Source organism: Eretmochelys imbricata, chromosome 10 (genome assembly GCF_965152235.1).
Source record: "Eretmochelys imbricata isolate rEreImb1 chromosome 10, rEreImb1.hap1, whole genome shotgun sequence".
Lineage (NCBI taxonomy): Eukaryota > Metazoa > Chordata > Testudines > Cheloniidae > Eretmochelys > Eretmochelys imbricata.
The window spans coordinates 45,048,135-45,075,154 of NC_135581.1; the positions used below are offsets into that span (position 1 = coordinate 45,048,135).

At 52.8% G+C, this 27,020-nt stretch overlaps 1 protein-coding gene across 2 annotated transcripts in view; it reads left to right on the forward strand.

Moving 5' to 3' along the window:
• The window catches only part of TRIP4 (thyroid hormone receptor interactor 4), a 50,595-nt gene extending 35,625 nt beyond the window's left edge, over positions 1-14,970 (forward strand). For both annotated transcript variants that reach the window (XM_077827476.1, XM_077827475.1), the window contains exons 12-13: positions 7,737-7,839; positions 14,715-14,970. In XM_077827476.1, the coding sequence (XP_077683602.1) occupies positions 7,737-7,839; positions 14,715-14,782 (171 nt within the window). In that variant the 3' untranslated portion in view covers positions 14,783-14,970. The remainder of the gene's footprint in view (positions 1-7,736; positions 7,840-14,714) is intronic.
• Positions 14,971-27,020: the final 12,050 nt, after the last annotated feature.

The window sequence follows — 27,020 nt, forward strand, 5'->3', positions numbered from 1 at the left end:
GATTTACCCAAGGAATAATCTGAAAAATCTAGCATTCTGTGTAGGGGTTGTTTGGGATAAGAATCTTAGCATCTGGCATTCTCCTGCTTCCAGGTCCTGCAGCTAACAGCTAGAGAGGGTTATTCTGAAAATGATGCTTTAAAGTTGAAGCTTGATCTTGCAAAAGGACATTGACACACACAAAAAATGGATGATCGTTGGAACTTTTGTTTCCTGTTTGCCCTGTTGTTGTTCTAGCACCATTATTTTGCATGGTGGAAACCCTGCCCTGGAGAGTAACAATCAACGCCAGATGAACGCCACCCATACAGATAACATTTCTCATTTAAAACTGGGCATTTCCAAGTCCAGATCCCTTCCCTGGAATGGCTCCCAGAAGCCAAGCTGCTCCATCACTAGACCAACACTTCGCCTTTCTCTGTTTTTCATCGGTTGCTCTCAAAGTGGCTTATGAACACTGACAAATGGCTCTGGGTTTCAGAGGTGGGGAAGGTTGCACAGTGGCACAGCTAGCAATAGATCTGGGATCTCCCATGCTACCCACTAGATTGTACTGAAGTTGTTGCTCGCTGCCTGTGTGTTTTTGCCCCAGTCCTGGCCTTTTGGAGTACAAAAAAGCAAGGGGTCTAGATAAGCATTGGTGTAATTTTACTGGTCTCTAGTTGCTTAGGCTGCCTCTCAGCCATTGGTCACATTTGTAGTGGGGTTGGAGAGCAGGTTACAAGTGCTGGCATAAATGCCGCTGTTTGGCTGCGGCTCCCATGCTCCTTGCCAGAAACTGCTGAGAATTTTTTTTCTCTTTTGGAAACCGCTACAGCAACATTTTCTAGCTGGATGGTGAGCAATTTCCCTCAGGAGAGGAGGCGAAAACGGCTCTTTAGTAGTTAATTACCTGTTATGTTAGTCTGACAGCGATGAAGCTTATGAGGCATGAAAAAAGAGTGGATCCGCCTTTCCCACAAATCTCACTGAAAACTGGGTGAAGTAAGTTGCCCGCTGGCCAAGCATGCTCCCCAAACCTCCCCCAGCTGTCCTCGGTCACAAGCACGCCATTCAGCCCTCGCATTCCTCTCGCAGGGAACGCTTTGCTTCCCAGCCTCCTGATGTGGGGACAGCCAAGTGGCTTCTCGCTCTAACTCTTGGAGAAGGCAGCACAGAGTATGGGGTGTTTCTGCCTGCCACAGATGGCTGATTTATTGACACACAGGCCCCGCCGCAGCAGCCCTATGCTCTTTCCGAGGGGCTGAATCACTGCCAAGACGTTTTTGAACTAGATTTCATGGGGAGAAATAACCCAGCTCTGATGTTAGCACATGGGCTCCGCTGGCCTTTATTCCTTCCAGACAGCCTTGCTTTCTGGCGTAGCCTCTTTTATTTTGAAGCACTGAGGGGAGATGAAGCCCAGACCTCAAGATGGCCGCCTGGATCAGCAGCGGGTGACAAAGTTTAGGTTTGTTTCTCATTCTGGGCCCTGATAAGGAAAGCTGTCAATGCCATTCAGCTGTTTCCATCATTAGCCCCTATCACCTCTGCATGCCCACCTTTCTCTGGTACCCCAGGGCACTCAAATTGGCTGCTTTGGCACCTTACCAGGAGTCTGAGGACCACCCCTAACATCCATGGGATAGAAGAGATGGCAGCTGCTCTCAGAGACTGCAGGTCCCCGTGTGCAGTTTTCTCCATCTTGATTCAATCAGCATGGGACCTGTACAGCTCCATATTAAAGATGGCAGGCCGCACTGCAGAGCTCTGTAGGCCGGCCTTTCTTTAAGACAGGGACAAGAAAAGAACTAGGCTTATTAACACATTATTTTTATACCTTGGTCTTTTCTGGGGCATTTGTTTATTTCCTTCTGCTTTCCTGTCTGAAGACCTCAGTCAGACCAAAAGAATAGCCTGAAAGGTCACTAGTAAAACTCCTTGGGAAAGGTTTTGCTCCCTGCTTTGTTCTCTGGGACCTCTGCTCCATCATGAGTTGTGCCTCTGTTTTCTGATAGGATTCAGCCACACCAGGTCTCTCTCAGGGGGCGTCTACACTGCCCACCTTCCAGCATGGCTGTGACAGCGCCGTGCCGCGGGCAGTGTAGATGCGCCCTATCGCCGGGAGAGAGCGCGCTCCGCAATAAGAAATAACCAGCCCAAACGAGGGGTGGTAGCTTTGTCGCTGGGAGCGGAAGCGCTGTCTGTCCTGGCACTTTTCAGCACTAAAATTTTTGCGGCTCAGGGTGGTGGGTTTTCCACACCCCTGAACAACTAAAGTTTTAGCGCTGAAAGTGGCAGTCCAGACGCAGCCTGAGTGATTTGTGTTCTCCTAGCACTTTTCTTATCCTTGGTTGTTTCAGTTCCGCCCAGCTTGGTGTGTGATTCAGACAGGCAAACTCAGCACTGTAGAGCCAGGGACTTGGAGGTGGGGATAGGGAGAGCCCCATTCAGGCTAATGACATGGTAATGGTTTACAGGCTTCCAAGGAGCTGTGTCCAGCCCTCCTGCGCTGGAATGGTAATCAGCTGGAGGTGGGGAAGTGGGGGTGGGGGAATACAAGGAGAAATGGGATGAGGGAGCAGGAATATCCTCGGTAAAATAATATGAAAATTCAAATATTCTAGTATGAGAAGGAGATGGGAAAAAATCTGAATGGGCTAGGTCGTCTATTGTATCCAGTTTGTGCTGGGTGCAGCAGAGAGAGGGAGCTGTGAGGGGCTACTCTGAACTCTCCCAGTTAGTAATAGTCCCCTGGGAATCATCCTCCTGCTGAAAATAGCTGGAGTGCAGTGTGCTCCAGTTGTGCCTCCTCTCAGGTGGGCTACAGGAAGAGTGGCATAGGAGCCAGTGGCATCAATCTATGCCTGCTGGCAATTCCTGTGCCAGGGGAATCCCAGCTTGAGTGGTGCAGTCAGTCTTTGCTTCCTTTATGCTGCTAAACTGCATGAGGGAGCAGAGTAGGCCAAGAGTATCTGACCCAGTGTTTATTGCCAAATGTGTTATGTCCAAGCATCTCTGGGGTAATCTGCACACCCCCTAGCTACAGCTATTGCTCTCAGTTCCTCCCCTTCCTGGCCTCTTTCAGGGTTTCCACTGCTCCCCTGAATTAAGATAAAGTGCAGAAAATTGTCGTTTAGTTAAATTTGACTGGATGAAAATGGCCCCCCATGGAACAGGCTGGTCACTGCATGCTGGGGAGAGGTCAATAGCAAAGAGGTGGAAACATTCAGTGTGGTGGATTCCATCCTGATTGTTTTGGCTGTGTGGAGTGGCTGATAGCCACCTGCTGTGTGTTCGAACTTCTGAATCCATAGGGAGTGTGGGAGCTGTAGGCAGCCTGCCTTCTGTGGAGCTGACTAGATAGCTGACTTCCAGCTGGTACTGAAATGCTGCATTTAGCCTCAAGCTCTGTCTGTTTGTTTAGTAGGAGAAAAGGATCTCCTTAATTCCTCCTAGTAACAAACTCAGGTCCCCCCAGTGCTCTTGTTTAGACTGGGGTTTGGATCTTTCTGGTGTGGTGGAATGAGCCAGGAATTCCTGGCTTCTGTGCGAGTGGCTGTGCTCATCTAGTCCTAGTTCATGTTTGGGGTTTCAGAGTAACAGCCGTGTTAGTCTGTATTCGCAAAAAGAAAAGGAGGACTTGTGGCACCTTAGAGACTAACCAATTTATTTGAGCATAAGCTTTGTGAGCTACAGTTCACTTCATCGGATGCATACTGTGGAAAGTATAGAAGATCTTTTTATACACACAAAGCATGAAAGAATGGGTGTTTACCACTACAAAAGGTTTTCTCTCCCCCCACCCCACTCTCCTGCTGGTAATAGCTTATCTAAAGTGATCACTCTCCTTACAATGTGTATGATAATCAAGTTGGGCCATTTCCAGCACAAATCCAGGGTTTAACAAGAACGTCTGGGGGGGGGGGGGGGGAAAACAAGGGGAAATAGGTTACCTTGCATAATGACTTAGCCACTCCCAATCTCTATTCAAGCCTAAGTTAATTGTATCCAATTTGCAAATGAATTCCAATTCAACAGTCTCTCGCTGGAGTCTGGTTTTGAAGTTTTTTTGTTGTAATATCGCACTTTCATGTCTGTAATCGCGTGACCAGAGAGATTGAAGTGTTAACATTCATAAACCAGTCGGAGAACACTTCAGTCTCTCTGGTCACGCGATTACAGACATGAAAGTTGCGATATTACAACAAAAAAACTTCAAAACCAGACTCCAGCGAGAGACTGTTGAATTGGAATTCATTTGCAAATTGGATACAATTAACTTAGGCTTGAATAGAGACTGGGAGTGGCTAAGTCATTATGCAAGGTAACCTATTTCCCCTTGGTTTTTTCCTACCCCCGCCCCGCCCCCAGACGTTCTTGTTAAACCCTGGATTTGTGCTGGAAATGGCCCACCTTGATTATCATACACATTGTAAGGAGAGTGATCACTTTAGGTAAGCTATTACCAGCAGGAGAGTGGGGTGGGGGGAGAGAAAACCTTTTGTAGTGGTAAACACCCATTCTTTCATGCTTTGTGTGTATAAAAAGATCTTCTATACTTTCCACAGTATGCATCCGATGAAGTGAACTGTAGCTCACGAAAGCTTATGCTCAAATAAATTGGTTAGTCTCTAAGGTGCCACAAGTACTCCTTTTCTTTTTGTTTGGGGTTTGCTATTAGCTGTGTTTGAGTCCACTCATAGTGGAGAGGAGAGACATTCCAGTTGCCTCAGCGAAGCGGCAGGAGGGCTCAGACGTACAATCCAAGAAAGGTAACGGGGTCAGATAAAGAAGTTACATATAACTAAGCAAAGGGTAAAAATTTCCAAAGGTGACTAGCACTTAGAAACCTCAGTCCCATTGAAAGTCAGTGTGAGTTAGGTTCCTAAAGTGCCTAAGTCATTTCTGGGGGGGAATGGGACTTTTGCTCCTAACTCACTTAGGCACTTCTGAAAACTGTACCTTTGTGTTCTACTGCCAGCATCTCTGTCAGACAGCGCAAGCTGAAAAGCAAAAGTAGGGGAGCTAGAATGCTCGGCGGTAGAAGAGACAGCTCAGAAGCGTGGCAGGATAAATATCAATGGGATTCTCTAGTACTTGGGATCTGAATTATTCAGGAAGGACAGATGAAGTCGTAGAAGTGGGGGAAGGCCACTGCACCCATAAGATTCCATAGTATCTGGTGAGATAGCAGTTCTGACTACAGAGCATCATGCATTATGACCCGATTGGTACAAATGCCGAGTCAGAAGAATACAGACATATATCAGTTATATTGCATGCCCCCAGGTCAGGCTACAGATAGCCCAAGAGGTGGAGAGAGGACAACATGCTTTCTCAAATAGCAATAATGAGGGGCTTCAGTTAGTTGATGTTAGCTGCTCCAAAGATGTTTACGTCCCTAGGAGTGGTGATCCAGCAGAGTAGGTGATCATTCATGCCTTGGGTCCACCAGATTTAGCAAATAGCCTTCTCAATTTTGCTCAAGTGCATTTCTAAATTGCCACTTCAGTCATTGGTGTCTCTCTCCAGTCTGACTGGTCTCGTAATTTGGTTGCAATCTAAAACATCCAGTAAGAATCAGGGTTCACTTAGGTAACTTATTAGCTTTACTAGTTCTCTGATCACAAATGTAATTGGTGAACAGTGGGGTGCCCCCAACCTTTGCACAGCTGGGGACTACATTGGCACTTTTCTCAGAGCCTCAGGTCTGTACACTGTGTTGGTATAAATCAACTGAGCTGGGCCCAGTACACAGATCGACAAAGCTCTATTGATGCCTCATCCACAACTCTCCCAAATGGATTCAGGCTCAGGAAGCCTTTACACCATTCCTGTGTGCTGCTTCACACCATGCTGCCCACTGATGTCGCCTGAGCACCTCTTCTTCCATCCAGAACGCACACTAATAGCCCAGCTTGACAGTGTGCAACTAATGGGACATCAGCATGGCTGAGAGAACAGGACACCATAATGAACAAGGCAGATACAACTGCTGCTGAACTGGCAAACGGACCTCGGAATTCCACAGAGGGAAATCTCACAGTCACCGGAGGTAGAACCAATCAGATGAGAGGGAAGCTTTGCCTAAGTTCTCATGCCTGCAAAAATTCCTGCTGGCAAAAGGTTCTGTTTCAACAAAACACTGCCCTTTTCAGAGTCAATGCAAGGAAAACCAAAGCTCTTGAGCCAGTGAATTGTCAAGTGTGCAGTCTCACGCCTTTGAGTTTTGTAACCTCCATGCTGCCATAACGGCCCTACTGGGGGATGTGGGAAGAGCACACAAGGTGAGGTTTAAGGATGGGTGTTGATTACTGTTGGAATGCCGCGTGTGCATGTGCATTTGTGTACGTGTACAGTTATGGAAGCCCATTAACAGACTATACTTTCTCTAGCAGTCTAGCATTAGAGAGGTTATTTTACCCCTGTAGTTGGCACTGATGCTGGAATCCTGTGTCCAGTTCTGGTGTCAACAATTCAACAAGGATGTGGATAAACTGGAAAGGGTTCAGAGAAGAGCCAAAAAAATGATTAAAGGATTAGAAAACCTGCCTTATAGTGATGGATTCAAGGAGCTCAATCTATTTAGTTTAACCAACAGAAAGTTAAGGAGTGACTTTATCACACTCTGTAAGTACCTACATGGGAAACAAATATTTGGTAATGGGCTTTTCAGTCTTTTCAGTCCTGAAGCTTGAGGATTGGTAACCCTTGAGACTGTATCCTACCAACTTGTAACTGCAGATGTCTCCGTGTGTGTTAGTTCTTACTCATCTAGGAACTTAAACGCACCTTCTGAACATCAGCGCAACTAGACTAGTTGCGTCCAGACAGAGCTTCAGTGCATTCCCTTTCTTGGTGAATCCTTCCTTTTTGGCTAGCAAGAGAAGAGCTCTGTTGGCTGTGTTTCCTGTACAAATTCCCCAGATGTTTTCATTGCAGTGAAGTTGCTTTACATAAGTTCCTTCCAGAAGATGCCCTGGATTTCAAAAGGAGAAAACAGTTCTCCTCCCCAACTGCATCTGGGTGCTGGCTCCTCTTTAAACTGCAGACCTGCTCCTAGTGTCACATTAGTCTGACGGTATGTCTACACTGCAGTCAGAGGGGTGACTGCAGCATGTGTAGACATACCCAAGCTAGCTTTGATCTAGCTGGCTCCAAGAACAGTAGTAGTGAATCTGCAGCAACATGGGCTGCACAAGTCTTCCTGGGACCGTGGATATGGACTGAAGCAGCTAAGCCATGCTGCCTTGGCTATCTAGATCAAAGCTGACACATGCTGCAGTCACATACCTGGAGTTAGAATAAACTCCTTGGAAGAGGGGTCTTGTCATTTGATGGGTTCAGCAAACCATTACGTATACCAGCAAGATTCTGTCAACAACTCCTCAGAAGCAGAAGGTTCTCAAGACAGGTCCATTCTACAGCAAGAATAGGTCTGATTGAATAGTAGTGATAAAAGCGATTCAGTTAAACAGGTTAAACTTTGTGAATGGATTCAACTCTTATCTGCCAAAGCTGGCGTTTATCAGACGCAAGCCCAGCTGATATCAGAGCCACCCAGGGTTTGCCCCTAGTGTAGTTTTTAAACCTATTTAAGTTGGTGCAACCAATGTGTTTAGACAAGCCCTTAAATTCTGAATTACCTTCTCATGCCGCACAAATGTTCCTGCCCGCTGTGCTCTTTTTGAATCTAGAGCTGCTCTCGCACCCGCTGCAGTTTGTCTAAGGCAGTTTGTGTTTGTTCTTTTCAGTATCCTGAGTTGAGCCAGGAGTCTGCATCTCCGTTCGTCTATGTCTGCACTAATCCCCAGGAGATGATCGTGAAGTTTCCCATGAAAGGAAAACCCAAAATCTGTAAGTCGTGGCACCCCACAGACACACACCCCTCTCCCTTTCTGGCAGGCTATTGTCAGTTTTTGTCCTCCAGCTGTGCTTGCATTCTGTGTAGCTGTTCACAGGCTTTGATCCATAGGTGTTTGTTTAATAATGCAAACACATCTGTAGTAGCTTCCTCTTCAGTTCCCTTATCCCCAGCCGTCGCTTCCTTGAAAACACATGACTTCTCCCTTTCCCTTGCTAAGGCTCCTAGAGGCTTAAGACTCATCACATGGAAGTAGGAAACACGTGTTTGCAGTTGATCTGTTTTTGGCACGACCACATGGAGCATGGCTGAGGATGCCAGGTTGATTCGATGATAAACCTTTGTAGCCAAACGCATCCCTTCAAATAGGACAAGTAGCAAACTTACAGATCCCACCACGCTAGCCATGTGCATGAAGGGAATGGTGTCTCACTGGTACAGGGGTAATAGCACTCCTCTTCCACCTTCACAGACCTCGATTCAAGTCTCAACTTGCCATCAAAAGAGAACATGGCTTAGATGGGTCTTAAGCTAGTCCCTAGTAGACACTTGTCTGCATTACAAAATTGCCACCCAGTTTGGCTTGACTGGGTGTCCCATACTGATAGCACCCTCTTGCTATTAGGTCTAGGCTGAACTACCTTGGCAGAGCTGTGAGGGACGCTGCAGAGCATCTGTCCACTCTATGCTTGCTAGTGCTGTAAGTCCCTTTTATGAGCAACCAACCATCCGCAGCTGCTGGTTATTACTGCCCATCCCTGTAAAGAGAATGGAAAAGGGGCGCAGCAGTTGGGGATCCTGCAGTCAGCTCTGGCCTTATTAGCATCATCCCCACTTCCCAGCCTTGGGAAGGGACCACACATGGTCCCAGGGGATGTGAAAAATTAATTTGACAGGCTCAGATCAGCATAAGCAAAACTAGTCTCTGCTCTTTGTTTCGCTAGCTGATCACTAGGTCTTCTTTCGAATTTGCAGTGTGTTTCACTGGGAGTAGTTAGACTCAGAAGCAGCAGGGTTTCTAGGGACTAGTTAACCTCCTCTGATGTACAGTCTGGAGTCTTTTCTCTCTCCATTGATTGAGAGGAACGTTTCCCTCCCTGTGGCTTTAGTCTGCCTTTCATTGGCTGTATGCGGACCGTTCTCTCCCACCGCATGTTTCCAGGGGGCAAGGTGGCTTTGTTTGGTTTATTTCCTTTTACGGGCACCAGCATCCTCATGTGGAAGGTGAGTGCTCTAACTCCTTGAGCAGCAATTCTGGTGGATGTATGTGGGAGTGAAAGGAGTTGTTTGTAACAGGGGCTTTTTGTGTTGCTGGAACATCCTTACAAGTGTGATTTATTTTGGCATCAGCTGCCTGACCCCAAGCCTGTCCAAACCTTCCCCTCTCTGATTCATTCTCTGCCCACACTCCCCGCACCTCCCTCCATCAAGCCACCTCTGGCAAGGAGGCTGCAGGGTGCAGTGGCTGAGTGGAATGTTGATGTGCTCTGTGCAGTGTGGGCAGGGGCTGACTGCATCTCCACATACAAATGCCGGCTGCCACATCGTGTCCTTTGTGTTGTGACAGTTTCCTGCTTGAGAAGGGAGCAGTTTAACAGACTGGAAGGACGCCAGCTGGGCTTGAGGGTGTCTGAGTGTCCCACTCCCACTGCTGGCTTTGCCTTCCCTGACTCCTTCTGCACAGGATCTGTCATCAGGGTAAAGCAGAGCAGCAGCAGCCGTGATTCATGTTCCCCTTCAGCAGGGAGACAGTCATTCCGGGCCAGGCAGATGATATTGGTGACAAGTGTGGGAAGGAGTAGAGAACCTTTGAGCTTTCACCACAGTAATGCACTGTCATAACAGAGGCACGCTTCAGATCGGATACAATCAACCTCAAAAGCATAACGCCTCATGAGCCTTAAAACAAAGCCCTGAGTACGGGTCACTTTAGCATCCTCACCTGAGCACACTGACTTGCTACAGGGTCTCCTGTAAACCTCACTCAGCCAGGGACCCAAATGCCTGGAAGCAGTCTCCCTGGAAACGAGACCCTAGTTTGATCAAACAGAAATGGGGCTTGTACAGGAAAGGCTCCGTCTAATCCGTGTAGAGATCTGATCCTGATCACTGTGGTGTCCAAGTGCCTCCCAGGGGGATACAAATAGCAATAGCAATCTCTCTCCATCCCCAGATTGGAGAGGAAATAGTTCCATTGCTTGTGTGTGCTTGGGCAGGCGGTGTGGGCAAAACTCACTGAAGGAAAGCTGAGTTGGAGAAACACATTTTCTCTTAGTTTTGAGTGTAGGAGGCCTGTGCTCATCCTTAACTCTTGTGGCAGTGAGTTCCACAGTCTAGGCCCAGCTCCAGTAGAAGTCCTGCTGCCTGCATTCACGAGCTTCCCCCTGTTGGTCGGACATTCCAGTAGAACGCAGCTGTCCAGGAAGCTTTGGGGTTCAGACAGCAGAGGTTGCATGTGGGGCATTCCGTGGATTCTGGAATGTGAGATAGAAAGGCATTTAATGACTTGATCAAGTTTTGAGAGAACCGGACTCCTGGTGCCTGTTCTTCGCTATTCACCTTTGACTTGTGCTTATCTCTGTCCTCGCTGCAGGTTACCCACTGGCTGACAATTTTTTAACTAGCTGATAGTGCTGGGTGTTTTCTTATCAGCCTGGTTTCTGGAGATAAGGAGAAGCAGTTGCACTTGAGACTAGTAAATGAAGTTGGTGCCAAATGTGAAGCCAAGATGTTCCAGGCTTGGCAGAGCTCTTGGCCATGTGAGATGGAAGCGTGTAGCTAAGTTTGTAGCTCCACTGCTGTTCTTCCTCTGTGAGGAGCCCTCCTTTCGGTAACACGCTGGTCTGACATGGGAGGCTACTGGGCAGTCCGGCCACTGTGAGCTCACAACTGCTGAGACGTGTGGTGGCTAATCACGCTTTCCTTTCAGCCAGAGGTGACTCTAGGGCTGGGACAGCTGTTAGATGTGGCCTGTCACCAGAAGGAGAATGAGGGCAGTGCAGATTCCCTGCAGCAGTAGATCCTCCCAGGCCATGGCCACTCCAATTTCCCAAGCATGGTTTCACCTTGCTTCTGGCTCCGGTGATGGCTGCAAACCCTGGCAGAGGTGATCTGCATGCTGGATACTACCATCAGCTGCTGACACCTTTTTGCAAATTCCTTTTTGCAGAAAAGTCCGTGCATCCCTATTCCATGAAAGCTTCTGCTGGAGTGTAGATTGTCGCAGAGGACTGGCCAGACAGCCAGACTTAGCCCAGAACCTAGGCCAAAGGAGGGGAAGCCAACTTCAGGGAGATTTAGGGTGACCTGAGAGAGAGAGGCAGGAGGAGGAAGCCTCTGGGATTTGATTCCTCCCATTATCGGTGGGAGGTTCTGAGCAAAGCTGCCTGGTGTGAACAAGAACCTCTCATGGTAGCCATGCATGTAGGTTCTCGCTGCTTTGCGCTGGAATTAGTAGGCCAGTTAGCCCAAGACACCATTGTTCCTTGGGCAGGCGCAGGGTTTATCTCTGGGGCGAGGGGAACTTCACCAGCCACTCCAGCACAAACCCAAGCAGCTTGCTGTGTTTTGGAGCTAGCCCTGAAATGTTAATAGCTAAACACATGGAAATGCACTTAGGACGGAAGAACCCCATGCACTGCTACAGACTAGGGACCAAATGGCTTGGCAGCAGTTCTGCAGAAAAGGACCTAGGGGTTACAGTGGACGAGAAGCTGGATATGAGTCAACAGTGTGCCCTTGTTGCCAAGAAGGCCAGTGGCATTTTGGGATGTAGGGGCATTGCCAGCAGATCAGGGGACGTGATCGTTCCCCTCTATTCGACATTGGTTAGGCCTCATCTGGAGTACTGTGTCCAGTTTTGGGCCCCACACTACAAGAAGGATGTAGAAAAATTGGAAAACGTCCAGCGGAGGGCAACAAAAATGATTAGGGGACTGGAACACGTAACTTATGAGGAGAGGCTGAGGGAACTGGGATTGTTTAGTCTGCAGAAGAGAAGAATGAGGGGGGATTTGATAGCTGCTTTCAACTACCTGAGAGGTGGTTCCAAAGAGGATGGGTCTAGACTGTTCTCAGTGGTAGCTGATGACAGAACAAGGAGTAATGGTCTCAAGTTGCAGTGGGGGAGGTTTAGGTTGGATATTAGGAAAAACTTTTTCACTAGGAGGGTGGTGTAACACTGGAATGCGTTACCTAGGGAGGTGGCGGAATCTCCTTCCTTAGATATTTTTAAGGTCAGGCTTGACAAAGTCCTGGCTGGGATGATTTAGTTGGGGATTGGTCCTGCTTTGAGCAGGGGGTTGGACTAGATGACCTCCTGAGGTCCCTTCCAACCCTGATATTCTATGATTCTATGAAATGCGCGCAGCTGCCCCGGCCTAAGAAAGCCCCCACTGCTGAGGTGTAGCTCAGCTGCAGCGGCACGGCTCTTCCAGGGGGAGACACAGCTGGCCGTGTATGGTCCCATTTCCCAGTGGACATGCCCTTGTTGCCTGGAACAGTATCATACGTGTCCTGGGATGGTACCTTGATTAACCCCCAGAAGGGAGATGGAGTAACCCGGAGAGTGGAGTGCATGTCAGCTCTGGCTCCTTGGCCTGTTCCCCAGCCCCTCTCCCAGTGCAGTTCTGCCTGTTGTGTTCCTTGCACTCCAGGGCAGGGTTTGTTTCTTTGCTTTTAAGGGCGCTCATGCCTGCAGTTGCTATTCGACCAGGTAACTGCCCTTTATCTACCAGTCTTCAATAGCACCTGTCCTAGCCAGAAGCCCTTAGCTGCTCGCAGACAGGCTGGTAGAACTGCCTGACATCTCCATGCTGCTTAGAGCTCCCTCTAGAGGCAGCCAAAAGCACCTGCGCCTTTGTGCCGCGCCTCTGAACCACAGTGGGCATGCTCAGTTCTGCCAGTCGGAGCATCGCTGGGACAGCCGCTTGTGTCTGCAGGCAGACGGAGCTGACCCCACGGATGGCGCTAATGAGTTACTGCTGGTTATGGATGAGCGTGTTTAAAGTCAGCTTGTGCTGTGACAGAGCTGAGATCAGTGCAGGCTGCTTCCCCCTGACGAATTGCTCTGTCTGTGGAGCAATGGTCAGGGGCTCTGCAGCACATTGATTAAGGAATACAAATGGCAGCGGAGAATGTGTACAGCAGCTATAAAAGCCAAAGACAAGCTCTGTATTTGCAAAGGGTGGGACCCGCCACCGTGCAGAACCCTGCGGGGCGGGGTTGTGACTCTACACGGTGAGATGAATGTTAGTGCGAGGGGTGGTGCAGTCCTGGGACCAGGGAGGAGGGGGCCTGGGGTAGACAGCATGGCCTTGTTCGGAGGCGCTGTTGTCGCCCAGCGCTGAAGCTGGCTGGTCAGCAGGGGGAAGCAATGCTCATTCAGAGGAGCCAGTCAGTGCTGGGGAGTGAGAGAACGGTTGCCATTCAGGCTGGGATGATGTCGTGCGTCCTCCATCAGTCTGACAGGGATCAAAGAAGATACGTAGAGCCATCAACCCCGTGGCCCTCTCTGGAGTGAGCACGGCAGCTTAGGAGGGCTCCCTGTTTCTCTCCCGCTGTTGCATGGTGGGTGGGCGGGGGGTGGAGCTAAGCGCGCCTCCCCTAGAAAGCTAGGGCAGAGATTGAGACCATATGGGATTATCCTAACTGGTGGTGGTGCCCCAGTTCGTGGAAAGGTCTCAGGGCACTGCCCTGGGCGGGGCTGTCAGTGTGATATGTGATGATGTACCGACCCATTTGTGTACCACTGTAAATTTGAAGTGGGCACCCTCCCCTCACCTCCAAACAAGGGCCTCCATGGCAGGAGGGAAACCAGCCCTTGCCACATGCATTGCTTTGGAGAGAGTGACATGGAAGGGAAGACGTGGATTGAAAGTAAGGGGAAAGAGGGGGATGGGCATGACCCAGGGAGGCAAACATTTGCCCCTGCACTCTGGGCTCCAGCTTGCTCCCCCCCAGTGCCTCTGCATGAGCCCTTGGCCTGAATAGGGTCTGTGCTTCAGTTACTGGATCAGGTTTGTTAATGGCCTGCCCCTGCCTTCATGCTGGGGAAGGGAAGCTGGAAGCACAGTGCCTGGCAGGCTGGGAATCATGGTAGAGCCTCTGTCAGGGCCGTAGCCCGTCTGCCAGCAAAGCCCAAGGAAGGCAGTGTTGGCTCTGGGTCCTGCTGCTGCCAGCGGGGTGCAGCTGTCTGTGAGCCTGCTTGTTCACAATTGCTGGCCCCCTCTGCTCCCAGGAGGGAGGCGGGGCATGCTAGAGATGTGCTTCCCATTAGTCTATTCTGGCTGCAGCCCAGAGAGGCCCCTTGCCTGGGCTTTACACTTGGGAGCCCTGCAGGCTTCAAACTCTGACCTCTCCCACTTGGCAGTAGGGCAGTCATGCAGGGCTCCAGTCTGCTCTGCTCTGCTTCTTCAGGTCACTGCCCTCATTCAGCAGGGGCTCTGCTCTGACGGGGCCACTGGGCCAGCACACAGGGATGTCTCTCCTGCACAGAGTTTGGAGAAGATACCTGGGTACGAGTGTTTCCTTAAAACATGTCATGTCACACCAGTGAGCAGCACGATCTGTTTCTTCCCAGCAGCGGCGGGAGCAATGGATGTTAATTTCCTTTCCTCTTTGCTGAAACCCCCCCAGGATTTCTTTTCTGCGTGGTGCACAGTGCCTCCCCGCTCTCTGTGTCACGCCTGCAGAGCGAAGGGATGAGTTTGGAAATGCCTGGCTTCTGAAGCAGGATAATTGAATGTGACAGGAACACACTAACTAGGAGACCTCGCTGCCTCCAGCTGATTTGCATTGCAAATGATGCTTAAAAATAAAGTGATGAGATGTTCTGTTGTTTTTTTTCCCTTTCTCCCCCCCTCTACAGGGAAACTGGATTCAAAGATTCATCAGGGAGCAAAGAAGGGGTTAATGAAGCAGAAGGAGATTGTTTGAACTCCCCACCCACCAGGAGCCTAGCCCAGCTGCTCTTCCCCTGCCTGGGAGCAGAGAGGAGGTGGAAGGTTCTGAAAGGCAGGTGCTTCCAGGGGGACGGAGAGGAGAGCGTTGTTAAAATATGACTGTTGTATTCCAAGGCCATTAAACGAGGAGAGCCTTGTGCCTCGCTCTCTACGTGCACAGAACCCAGTCAGTCTGGCAGCTTGGAGTTTCCGGGTGGAATCCTGGGTCTTAAAAGACCTCTGGGGCTTTGGCTGCAGAGGCTGGTCTGATGGCAAGCTCAATGGAGTGCTGGCATCTGGCTCCGTCTGCTGGGGCATGGCACTCAAAGCACGCCCCGGACTGGGTCAGAGGATTCGGAAACAGGCCAACGTCAGCCAGCAGCTCCGAGCTGGCTCAGCCCTGGTGGTGTCAGTCTCCTCTCCCTCGGCAGCTAGGGGACGAGAGACTGTGACTCCAGGTCCATTGGCCAGAGCGGGTCAGGCACGTCACAGCACCAGGCTCTCAGGAGTTGTGCTGCAGCTGCTCACAGAGAGACTTTGGCAGCAGTTCCTGCTGGAGCTGCCCAACGCCGCCTTGGCATGCAGTGCGCTCTGTTATAGCAGGAGACGTACTGGTCAAAAAGGAGCAAAGTAGGATGGGGCTGAATGTCATAAAGCCGGGCCGGGCCCCTTCCCCGAGCCCCATCCCTGCCTCTGCCGAGCGCAGACCAGAGGAGGAGCTGTGGGAAGGGAAAGGTGAACTCGATGCTCTGCCCCCTCTTGCTCAGAGCTTTATTTGCGAGGCTGCTCCCCTGAGCGATTAGTAGCAGCTTTTGGCGTCTTCAGCAGCTGGCCAGCCTTCAGTCTCTGCTCTGCTTTTATTCCAACCAGCTGCCTGCCCGTGAGAGCTGGCTCGCCTCCAGTAGCTGCGTGCATGACTTGGAAAAAAACCGCCCCCTGTGTTAGGAGTAAGATTGATTCTCCCTGTCTTTAATCCTTCATATTCAGCATCTCTGTGTAGTGACATGCCTCTGTGCGTTGGTGCTCACTGGGCTGTGTGCCTGCCGTGCTGCGTTGCTCCAGGCGCCTTTTCAACACGGCCTAAGTGTTACTGATTCCCAGCCGAACCTCCCCCCCGCGCATTCCAACGACGACCGCGCTAACCCGGAGCGATGTCACTTCGCATCGCCACGCTGGGCAGAGCGGCAAATCCCCCGGGAGGAGCGCCAGAGTCCCAAGGTTTAGATGCATTCAGTTCATTATGCGGATAATGGTTAAGTTGCCCTGATCCTGCTGCTCTGTTTGTCTGTTACCACGACACACCGGGAGCCAGGAGGGCTTGGAGCATTCTCAGCAGAAGGCCCAGCGCATCACTTCAGTATTCGGGAGGTGAGCAGCCGGAGCCACAGGCAGTCTCAGCTAGAAGGGAATTAGCTCAGGCGACATGCAAATGCCATCCTCAGCCTCGGCGCCATCTCCTGGCTCATCCTTTGCTGGGTTTGTGTTGTGTGTGTCACTCTGTGTCTGAGCTTCTGTCTCTGGTTGTTGTGGAGTCAAGTACATGTAGATCTCAGCCAAGGTGTCCAAGCTCTGCTCTGCCTGGAGCTGGCTCTGAGGTTACTGCAGGGAAGCTGCTATTCCCTAGGATGGGGAGAAACGGGGGGGTTTCTCCCTTCCTTCCTCAGCTGGTCCTGCCCAGCCTGTGAAATTCCCCCTTCCCATCCTGGTCTTGCTCATCCATTGGTAAAATCCCTGCAGCTGGACGTTGGCCCCAGGCCCTTCCTCCTGACTTGGCAGCCCTGCACCCTCATGCTAACTGCTTTCTTGGTAACTGTTTCTCCTCCAGAGGCAGCTATGGCCTCCACTCCAGTCAGGGCCCCGGTTTGCTGGATGCTGCCCAAACCTCACCTGCTGCCTGCCCCAAAGTATCTGTGCTCTAAGATTAAGCCAAGCATCTCCAGGGACTGCAGAGATCTGAGGTGGAGGGGTGGATCAGAGGGGTTGAGAGGCAGTTGCTCTGTAGTGATTGGGGATAGACAGCTGATGGGCCTGTGAAAGGAGGAGAGACTCACCTGTACTGGCTGAGATATAGACTGCTCTGGTGGTAGATGCAGGAGATCTGGTGCCCTGCAGCGCCCTGCACTGACTCTCTGGGTGTATGTGGTTAATACAGCTCTCACCAGGTGGTGTGGTGCTTCCAGAATAGGCCTAGACCAGCCCCCAGTGGACTACGTGCTGAGCAGCTCAAGCGTTGGTGAAGAACTCTGGGAGGCTATTCGGGGATGCAGCATGACTCCATGGGGAGCAGCCGAGCAGGCCCCGCTGCTGCTCTGGCCTATGCTGCTTCCCGCTGTGCTTGCCATTTATGAGTCCTTGAGTCTAGCAGTAAAGGTGGCAAATCGCCTCCCCGCTGGCTGTGCTGGGCTCTGGCCCCTATCCCTGGCTCTAGCTTGGGCAGGTCATGTGGACTCTGGGTGCCTCTGCTTTCCTATTTGTAAAGTGGGGCTAGTGCCCCACTCAGGGGTGTGGGAAGGCTCAATGGGCCAGCGAGGGATCTCACAAACCAAGGGGAGCCAGCCTGCCCTCTAGCCTGCGGCCTCAGCTGCACTGGAGTAGTGATGGGCATGGGCCGCGGTTCTGGGGTGAAGTGTGGACAGGCCGGTTTGCACCCCGTGAAGCCCTGGGCTCCCCAAGGCACTGACAGGGGCCAGCTTGTGTCCAGGGTGGACATGGGGCCCCTGCCTTGGGCCTCAGTCTGTGCTGGCCTCTTGACCATTCCTTGGGCGTGTCCATCCCATAGCAAGGATCTGACCTGCCCCTGCCCCACTATTGCCCTACAGGACTGTGCAAACTTCTCTAGGAGACAGTGCTCTGCCCTGATTCCCCCACCCCCATCTGGGGCGGGCACCTGGTCCCATCTGTACTTCACCAGCCTCACACACAACCCCCACCAGTGCCACACCCGCAGCCAACTGAGTGTTACCTGGCAGCCAGCGAGTTCCCCCACAGCACAGCCTGCCTGCCCATCCCCAGCTCCTTGGTGAGGGCAGAAAGGGAGCCAAGGCTGGCATGAGGTATGGGGGTGCTGCCTTGGGGTGTGGGTGCTGCTCATGGTTTTTCCATGCAAGCAGCCTATGCTCTCGCTCCCATCTGGTACCCCCAGGTCCGTGGTGCAGCCCAGCTCCTGAGTGGTGGCTGAATTTCGATGCTGAGGGAAGTGAGCCTTGTCTAGGCAGGTAATGTACGTGCCAAGCCACGCCATCCAGCCCCAGTGCAGGAAGTTAGAGCAGAACTGGGCACTATGACTGCAAAGGCTGAAAGGTACTCGGGGAATGGAGCCAAGATTCCCAGCCCTTCCCCTCCCCAGGCCCTTCTCGGGCTGTGTGTTGGATGCTGGCCCCCCTTCTCCCCATACGTACAGAGCCGTGTGCCACCTGCAGCCTGTTCTCACACAGCTCCCCTGGGTCTGTGGAGATCCAGGTGAGAATCACCTCTTGGGGCCAGCTTCTGCTCTGACCCACTCAGTGCCCCCAGCCTGGAGCCAGCAGAGGCACTGGAACAAATCAGAGCAGGACGTGGAGTGTTCCTTGGATCTCTTCCTGGATTTGCTCGCCTTAGTCACAGCCCTCCACTGCCCCAGGGAGCTGGGCTAACTAGGAGATCAGGATCTTTCCATCTCCAGGACTGAATCTTCCCTATCTCCCTCCTGCACCCACTCACTTGGCTGCTATCTCCCCCCACCCCCATCCCTTCTCTAGTCTCAGCCATGCAAGAGCCTTCTCCTCTGCTGTTCTCCGGGGCAGGCTCCTTGAGTGCACAGCCTTAGCAGCTCTCCCCTTTGTTTCAGATCTGCCCTGCAAGGCACCCCTCATGCCCTATCAAAGTCCCTCCCACAAGTTAATTTATTCATGATGTCCTTCATTTCCCCATGTTTTACAACGCACATGATCTTGTCTGAAGCCAGCTTGGCTCCAGTTTGTATGAAAGACCCTATAGCGAATAAAGTGCCTTTGCCTTCTTTATGTTACTGGTGGTGGTGTGGGAGTTGCAGGGTACTAGCATTTAGACAACCCCAGCTGTGATCAGCAACTCCTTGTGCCAGGCCCTGTGCCGATACGCAGCAGGTCCCTGGCCTCAAACGCTTACAGTTTCAAGCGACAGGATGAGAGGAAAATGCCCAGAAACCAAAGGTGATGTGTCTAAGATCACAGTGGCAGAGCTCAAGATGGCTGTAGGTCACATGACTTCCAGTCCCCGACCTACCCCCTAGTAGTACCTACTGCTACTTCTAACTCCTTATGGGTATTCCAGTGGTGCCCAGATACCTGCCTGGCCTCTGGGCCCCACTGTTATCTCAGAGCCACAGGGACTAGCTCCCAGCTGGGTGGCAGCTTTCTGAGGCTGCATAGGCTGCTTGCCCGTTCTTATTGCATTGACCAGCTACTGTGCGATTGCAATAGATGCAACCCCTCTGGCTGGCGCATGCCCATTTCCTGCTGCCAGAAGTCCCTCACCCCACTGGCCTTTGACATTACAAGCCAGTGCTTGAGAGGGGGTTGGGGGTGAAAGTCCTTTGGGTGCGGTGGCGAAGAAAGGCCAAGCCAAAGTGAGAGGGAGCAGATATCAGGCACTGCTGAGCCGTGAGCCTGGCACCAGCCCCTGTAAGAAACACCCCTGGGACAGGAAGATCAAGGAGCCCCTGTGATGTGAAATTAACCCAAGGTCCTAGACTGACTCCCTGGAGCAGGTTAGACTGTGGGGGGCACAGTCCACTAACAACCGTTGATCTTCTAGTGCTTTCCAGCTATAGATCTCAAACGGCTTTACAGGTGGGGAAACTGAAACACAGAGCAGGAAAGTGGCTTGACCAGGCTCACCCAGCAGGCTAATGCAACAGCCAGGAATTGAACCCAGGCCAGGGCCCCACCCACTAAACCAAATTGTCTCCCCATCCAAATTGCCTCGTGGCTGCCAGCAGTTGCTGTTGAAGAGCTGGTCTTGTGCATGGTGCTGCATAAGACGTAGAAGAGGAGCCAGTGTTTCCCCCAAAACTTACAGACTTCACAGATGGCCAGCACAAAATACACTGCCAGCCCCAGGGAGAGACTGCACTGAGGGAGAAGGGCTGTGGGAAGGGGCTGCAGCACGAAGGTTATGCTCCAAAACTTTGGCAAACTGAAGTACTAGCAACCAGAGCACAGTGTGTGCTGGGGGCGGGGAGGAGAGTGTGATGTCTGAGGCCATCTACTTCCCTTGTTTGTATCAGGCTGCTGAGTTCCACCTCTTTGCTCTCCTGAGGGGCTCACCTTCCCTGGGGGCCCCTGCTCTGCCTCCGGGGTCAGCAGGGATAACAGTCCAGTGAGACTGAGTAACCCCTCTGGCTGAGGCTACAGCAGCCCTTGGGTGCTATGAGTATCTTCCAATCGCCTTGCCTTGCCTCCCCCATGTAACCAGGGAGGCACTGATTTCTCATGCCTGGACACCTCCCCTTGGGGAAGGCTGGCAAGAAGCCAGGTCATTCAGGAGCCCCAAGAGGGTGGGAAATTGTTTTCTTCCCAGCTGTCTCCCAGTGGTCCTGTGGCGAGTCTGAGCTGGGGCTCACAATTGGAGAACTCAGCCATGGTGTGTGTGGGGTGCTGGGGGGACTGGCCATGTTTGACCAGACACGTCAGGGAGAGATGAGTCCCCTCCTCAAGGGAGAGCAGGCTGGTCCCATTGGGCTGGCACTGAGCCCCCAGGTGTTGCGCCCAAGGGGCATCAACACACATGGGCTGTGCAGTACTCCGTGGCTTGGACTAGAGCAGAGAAGGGGCCTTCTGTTTGAACCAGACACACGGTCCACCAACCTGCACAGCTATCGCTCCTCTGCCTGATCCCTATACCCCCAGCAAGCCATCCTGCACCTCACCAGCATTGAAAGTGCATTGGAGAGGGCCGCATAGGTCTAGCAGGCCTTTGAATGGAGCCTTGGCACCACAAATGTCACCCCCAGATTGCTCCGCCCTCACCCAGCCTGCACGTTTAAAATCTCCCTGCGCTCATCTCCTTGGCCTTGTTTCTGGGGCACTGAGCAGGCCCTTTGCAGAAGCAGGGCAGTGGAGTTAACCCCTTGGGCGCTGGAACCTGCTGCACCCTGTCACCACGACATCTGTGGTTCCATTTCTCCATTTTTCCAGGGCACCCACTATTTAGCAAAACACACATGAAGAAAAGAGGCATTGCCATATACACACACGCACCCGCAGGCCACGTGTCGGCCAGCTGAGGGGGCCTGGCCCAATGGGGCCTTGCACTGGAGTGCCCTCTCCGCAGGGCTGCTGTCCCAGCTCAGTGTATAGGCTGAAGCTGTCGGCATCACTCTGTCAGTCCAGCCTATCTGCCAGGGAGATGGGCGCTCTGAGTGCTGCCTGCCTGCTCCGAGTTGAAGTGCCCACGTCCTGGCTGGAGCCGGCGGGTCTCCGCGGAGAGCGGATGAATCCGAGGAAAGGCCAAGGGTGATGAATCCACTTCACAGCGGTGAATGAAGCCAGCTCAGGGAGCGCTACTGTGTGCACAGGATTACGCAGGGCTCGGCGAGAACTGGCAGCACCGTCTGCTCCCTTTGGCATCCCTGTCACCCCCGGGCTCCAGCCTGCAGCGCAGCTCTGTGGGAGGCAACTGTACGAGAGCAGAGCAACACAGCTGCCGGGGCAGAGCAGCGAGGCTGCACACATCTGGCCTGGTACTTACTGCAGCAGAGCCCGGTGTGTGGCAGGGGTGTCTGTGTGAGTCTGTCAGTGTGTCTCTGTCCTCCTCTCTGGGTCTGGCTGTGCGGCCCTACCTGCCTGCAGGCAAGCAAGTGTGTGTCAGTTTCCCCCGAATGCGCGTGTGTCCGCAGATGGTGACAGACTCGGCTTGCTTTTGGGTGGGTTCATTTTTGTGTGGCCAGGTTGTTAGCCTGACTCAGTACCATGCCAAGCGACCTGGTGGGGGCAGCTGTTAGCCTGGCTCCTGCTCTCCACCCTGTCTGGCCTGCATGGCCCTACCAAGAGTTACACCTCCAGTGGCATAGGGTCCTCAGAGCACACAAGCCATCCCATGGCAAGGTGGAGTCCCTGGGGAAAGGCCCTGTCACTGTGTCTGGGCTGCGTCACACGGCTCAGCACACTGCGGCCTCCAGAAGACAGAGGTGGCTCTGGTGATTTGGCCAGGTCATGTGGTAGATGCACAAAGGGCGTCTTACAGTACATCCCACCTGGAGGGGAGAGATGGTGACTCAGTGATGATGGCAAAGCCTGCTGCCACGTGCTCCAGGAATTATTGTGGGGCAGTTCTCTAGCCTCTGTTATATCGGGGAGCACAATAGTCCCTTCCAGCCTTGGAATCTGGGAATCTGCTGCCTAGGATGGAGTCAAACAGCTTGTTCTGGGAGAACTGGGTTGCCCCATGTGTGTCTGCCTGTGTGCGTCTGTATGCCTTCCCCCAAAAGTGTGTCTCTGTCTCTGTCTGCCTGTGTGTCTGTCTGTCTCTCTCTCGGTATTTGCGTGTCTCTGGCAGAATGACTGGTTTTGCCCAGGGCTCTGGTGCATGGAGTGCAGCCTGGTGGGTGACTGGCTCGGCCCCAAGGTGGGCACTACGTGGAGGACCTGTCCCTGGGCCTTTCTAGGGCTGCGGCTGGAGCCACTGACGGGGCAGGAGGGGGACCAGCCTGCCCTGGGAGCCTGCGGAGGGAGCACACAGCCCCCCCCTCCCCCCCGCTGTATCTGCCCGTGCCTTGCTGCTGGCCCAGCACTCGCTTTCTCCTCCACCTGTTCAGGGACCCTTTATTGCTAGTGCTGCTGTGAGAGCACGAGCGAGCCCCGCTGCCACCACATCCTGGGAGAAAACGAGCTGAGCAGGGGAGGTTTGCAGGAGATCAGCCTATACATTACTCCTGCTGCGCACACGGCTGCAGGTGCTTACTCGGCAGCTCTGATCTCCCTGGCCCTGCTGAGATCCTCTCTTCCCTCCCGCTAGGTCACCTCACTCCATTGCGCACTTGGACAGCTAGTGATTGTTCTCAGCCCTGGCACTGTGCTGCCTTTCCCCGTGGCCTGGGTTTGAGAAGGAGCCTGCCGGGCTGCTCCCTTCCCTGCAGCAGCTCCCCCTGCCAGTGAAAACCCAGCCACCCTTCCCACCCTCTGCTCGCCCTGCCAGGAGTGTCAGCGTGGCACTGATCTCTGCCTGCCCCAGCAATGGGCACGGGACTGGGGCAGGGCATTGGCTGGCACAGCCAAGGGCTTAGTCTGGGGAGGGTTGGAGGCTCTGGGTTAGAACGGGAGGTGGTCCAGGGAGAAAGATCTATTGTAGCCCGCGTGTTGTGTATCAAATAGTCGGCTAAAAACATGGCTTGGGGGCTGGGTCAGGGGCCCCAAGTATGGGGGGAGGGAATGCTTTGCATCTCAGCCCCATGCCCTTGCCGAGTGGCTATCCTCCCGGCAAGCCTCCCAGCCTGTGTAGAGAGTCTTGGGGAGCGGAGCTCACACTAGCGTGCTCAGAATAGCTCTGTGCACTTTGTGGCAGCAGCCGTGGCTCAGGCAAGTCACCCAAGCTCAGAGCCAGTGGGTAGTGTGGGCTTCACCTCAGGGGACTAGCCTGAGCCTCTGCCTGAGCTGCTCCTGTAAGTGCTCTAGTGTGAGCCCTGCTAGCATGAGTCTGGCTACCTGGCTGGGAAGCTCGCTGCCAGCTGCCATGTCGACAGACCTCAAATGAGCGGGCAGCTCAGCTCTGCCAGGGCAGCCGCTCTCCGGTGTGCGATGTTCCGTTGTCCTGGGAGCCTCTTCAGGACACTTGCCTTTCATCCGGCCAGTTGGGTGGTGGGATCAGCACATTAACGAACATGAGCTACCCTGAAATGGACAATGTTGACTTTTAAGAAGTGGCATTTATGTTTCTGAGCTAACACTCCTCTGAGATGTGGGGAGGGGTGGGGGCCGTGGCTCACCCCTTTGGGAGTCACTGATTCAGACTCTCTTCAGACTCAGGCAGATATGGCTGTGTCAGTCATGTGCCATTCACATTTTCAGAGTTTTCTTTGTAACTGTGAGGGCTAAAAGCATAATGTTTTAGTGAGAGCTGAGGGGCTTTAGCCATGACGCTGCAGGGCCCCCAGGAATGGGACAGTCCTCAGGCATAGATGTCTCACTTTTCACTTCAGTGTGAAGTTAGTGTCAGACTGACAGCTCTGGGCAGGGAGCTCTTTACCCCTGAACACACATGCGCTCAGTTGTGATTTTACCACAGGGCTCAGGAGCCTGGGTCCCAGCTTCTGCAGTCACATGAGGCCACAAGAAACTCAGCTTCAAGTTTCTACTCCTGCTGGTTGTGGAGAAGAGGCTGAAAATGTGACCCAAGTGCAACCTGAAGGCTCAGAAATCAGATGACAAAGAATGAGAACCCAGCACTGATTCAGTAAAAAACAAATCACCTGGTTTTTAAGGCCCAACTGAAGATTTTTGAATGCATGTGGTTAGCAATACTATAGCAGGCCCAGCCTGGCAGGGACCTAACAACTCATCTCACCTCGACTGCTAAAAAGCCCTCAAAGGAAAACAACTTTCAGACCCTATTTTCCTGGACTAGGCTCAAGCTGGGACACTGGTGCCATCCACCTCTGCTCATAGCAATACATGTAAATTAGCCCCACTCCATGCCCCAAAGCCAGCTGGGAATTGTAAAAGCAATTAAGGGCTTATTTACACACAAATGTTGTACCATTGTGAAGGGAAAGTGTAGGTAAAGCCACACAGCCCCTGTTTAGATGCAACTGAGTGGGGAAGACCTATCCACCATCCTTCTTCCACAGCCAGGTGATGATTCACAGAGGAGGGGCTGCTCCTGGCTAGCATCCCCCTCCCCCAGCGCGTGTGATGGATGGAGTAGTGATGGCACCGGTCACATCGGGATGGATCCAAACTGAGATATAGTCATCAGGTCCTGGGGGCTGGCAGAGGAGCTCCTAGCAAGCAGCATGGCCCAGTGGCTGTCTGCATTGCAGGGTGGGGCTGGCTGGCATGTAGCACTGGGGAAGCCCAGCAGTGGCTATTGAAATTAAGATTTCATTAAAAGAAACAAAGTTACATTCCAGCTTTGACTTGCAAGCACCTTCCGAGCATGGTCCAATGCAGCGTTGCCTCTGTGAGTCTGCACACAGGTCAGCACAGCCCACCCCCCAGACTCATCTAAGGCACCCAGTGGCATTACACCAGGGATGGATTTGTCCCAATAACTCTGAGAGATGGCTCCCAGTCATCTCAATGGGACACTGCTTTTGTTAACTCTGATGCCTAATGATGACAACTGAATGGATTGTCAATTATTTCACTGCTGATCATTTTAGCAGTAACATCTACCCCATCCCACCCCGGGTTACAAGAGCAGTGCCTGGCCTGAGTCCTGTCCTGCTAGGACCAGTCCCCTCCTGGCCTGCATTCCTGATGGGCTTGGCCTCCCCTTGAGCCAAGAACCAGCATGGGGGAGCGATGCATTGGGAGGACACGCTGAGTTGGGGAGGAGGAGCTAGCCCTGTGTGAGAGCATGAGGCCAGTGGCCTCCTGGAGAAAGGGCGAGGGAAAGGCTGGGGAGTTGGGCAGAATTTGGTTCTGATTGGACCTGAGCAGCTCAGCCCCTACTGCCCAGCCAGATTCCCCCTAGGCACTGAGCTGAGTGGGGCGTGGGGCTGTTGCACTGGCTACTGCCAAGCACAGCTGGCTGCAAACAGCTGACCCCAGGGCAGTGCACCAGCTGGAGCTGGCTGCTTCACCTACACAGGGGACAGAGAAGGCCAAGGGGGCCTTGACCATTTGGAGGGGGAGCAACCCACCAGAGCCGGCTCCTCTCCAAGGAGCGGGTGCCAGTGCCCAGAGAGCAAAGCCAGCCCCAACGACTGCGGAGGGAAAACGCCTCACTGACTGAACAGCCACTTCCACCAGAAAACGGCTGTTTTCATTTAAAGTGGTGGGGGGGGGAGAAAAATCAAGGCCCCAGCCCAGGACAATCGCCCTTTTCAGAAACCAGAACAGAAGGGTGTTGTTCTGGGGAACTCCCCACAGATGCACTGACCCCCAGCGCACGCACAGGCCTAGCTGTAACAGAGCCTGTGCGTGCCACTCCCTTATCCTCTGTTTACCACACACCAGCCTTGTGAAGGGGACCAATTAATTCAATAGGCCACACTAGAGGGGAATGAGGCTGGATAAGCAACCCCTGGCCAGGGATGGAGCCCAGCTAAGAAGAAGCAGGCAGGGCTACAATAAAGCCAGGGAGAGGGAAGCAGAAGGGGCTGCAGCCAGTCTCTAGCTGTGGAAAGGGAGAGGAGGAACGATGACTTGCGGCCCTGGCCTTGGCGAAAGGGGATACCCAAAGGAGGATAGTGGCAAAGAACCTGATAGAAGTGAAGTAGGAGTAGCCAGGGGACCAGCAGCCAGGTTTGGGACAGTGCAGACCATGGCTGCTGGTTGTAGGGTCCCTAGGCTGGAACCTGGAGTAGTGGCCGGGCCCAGGTTCCCCTACCAGTCACTGGGGAAGTGGTGCAGACCGGGCAGTGGAGCAGCAGACTGCCTAGCACAGTCATCCAGTGGGACTTTGTCATCCTGGAAGGGTAGGATGAGGATGACTTGGCAGGAGGGCCAAGCTGCAGAGGGCACCCTGAGTGGCAGAGAAAGAGGCAGCAGGGTGTGCAAACGAGCAGCAGCAGGGGATGTTGGACATGAGTGGAGCCGATCCCCGGAGCAACCAGGAGCAGGTGCCTTTGTGGTGAGTGGGACCCTGGGACACTCTTCACCGAGCGTGTACGTGACACACCATGTGGACTCCTGGGATGCAGCACTATCCAAACCTGATGCTTCATAGCATCGCTGGACAAAAGCAACCAGCACTCGTTGGTGACATACCTCCCTTTGCCCTTCTCTAGTGCCTTTGGCACATGGATCTCAAAGCACTGACCCAACTGTCACAGCTCCCCACGAGGGGGTGAGTGAGAGTTATCATCACATTACATATGGGGAAACTGAGACACAGGCAGCTGAAGTGACTTGCCCAAGGTCACCTAGCAAGTCACTAGCAAAGCTGTAAATAGACCCCCAACTGTCCTGACTCCCTGTTATAACTACCACCCATCACTGCCTCTCATGGAATTCTGCAGGTAGAATTGTTTGCTGGGGTGATAGCGCCCTTCTCAGTTATCAGACAGGGCAAGCTTTGAAAATGCAGTCCTTCTGTCTGGCCTGCCCCCTTCT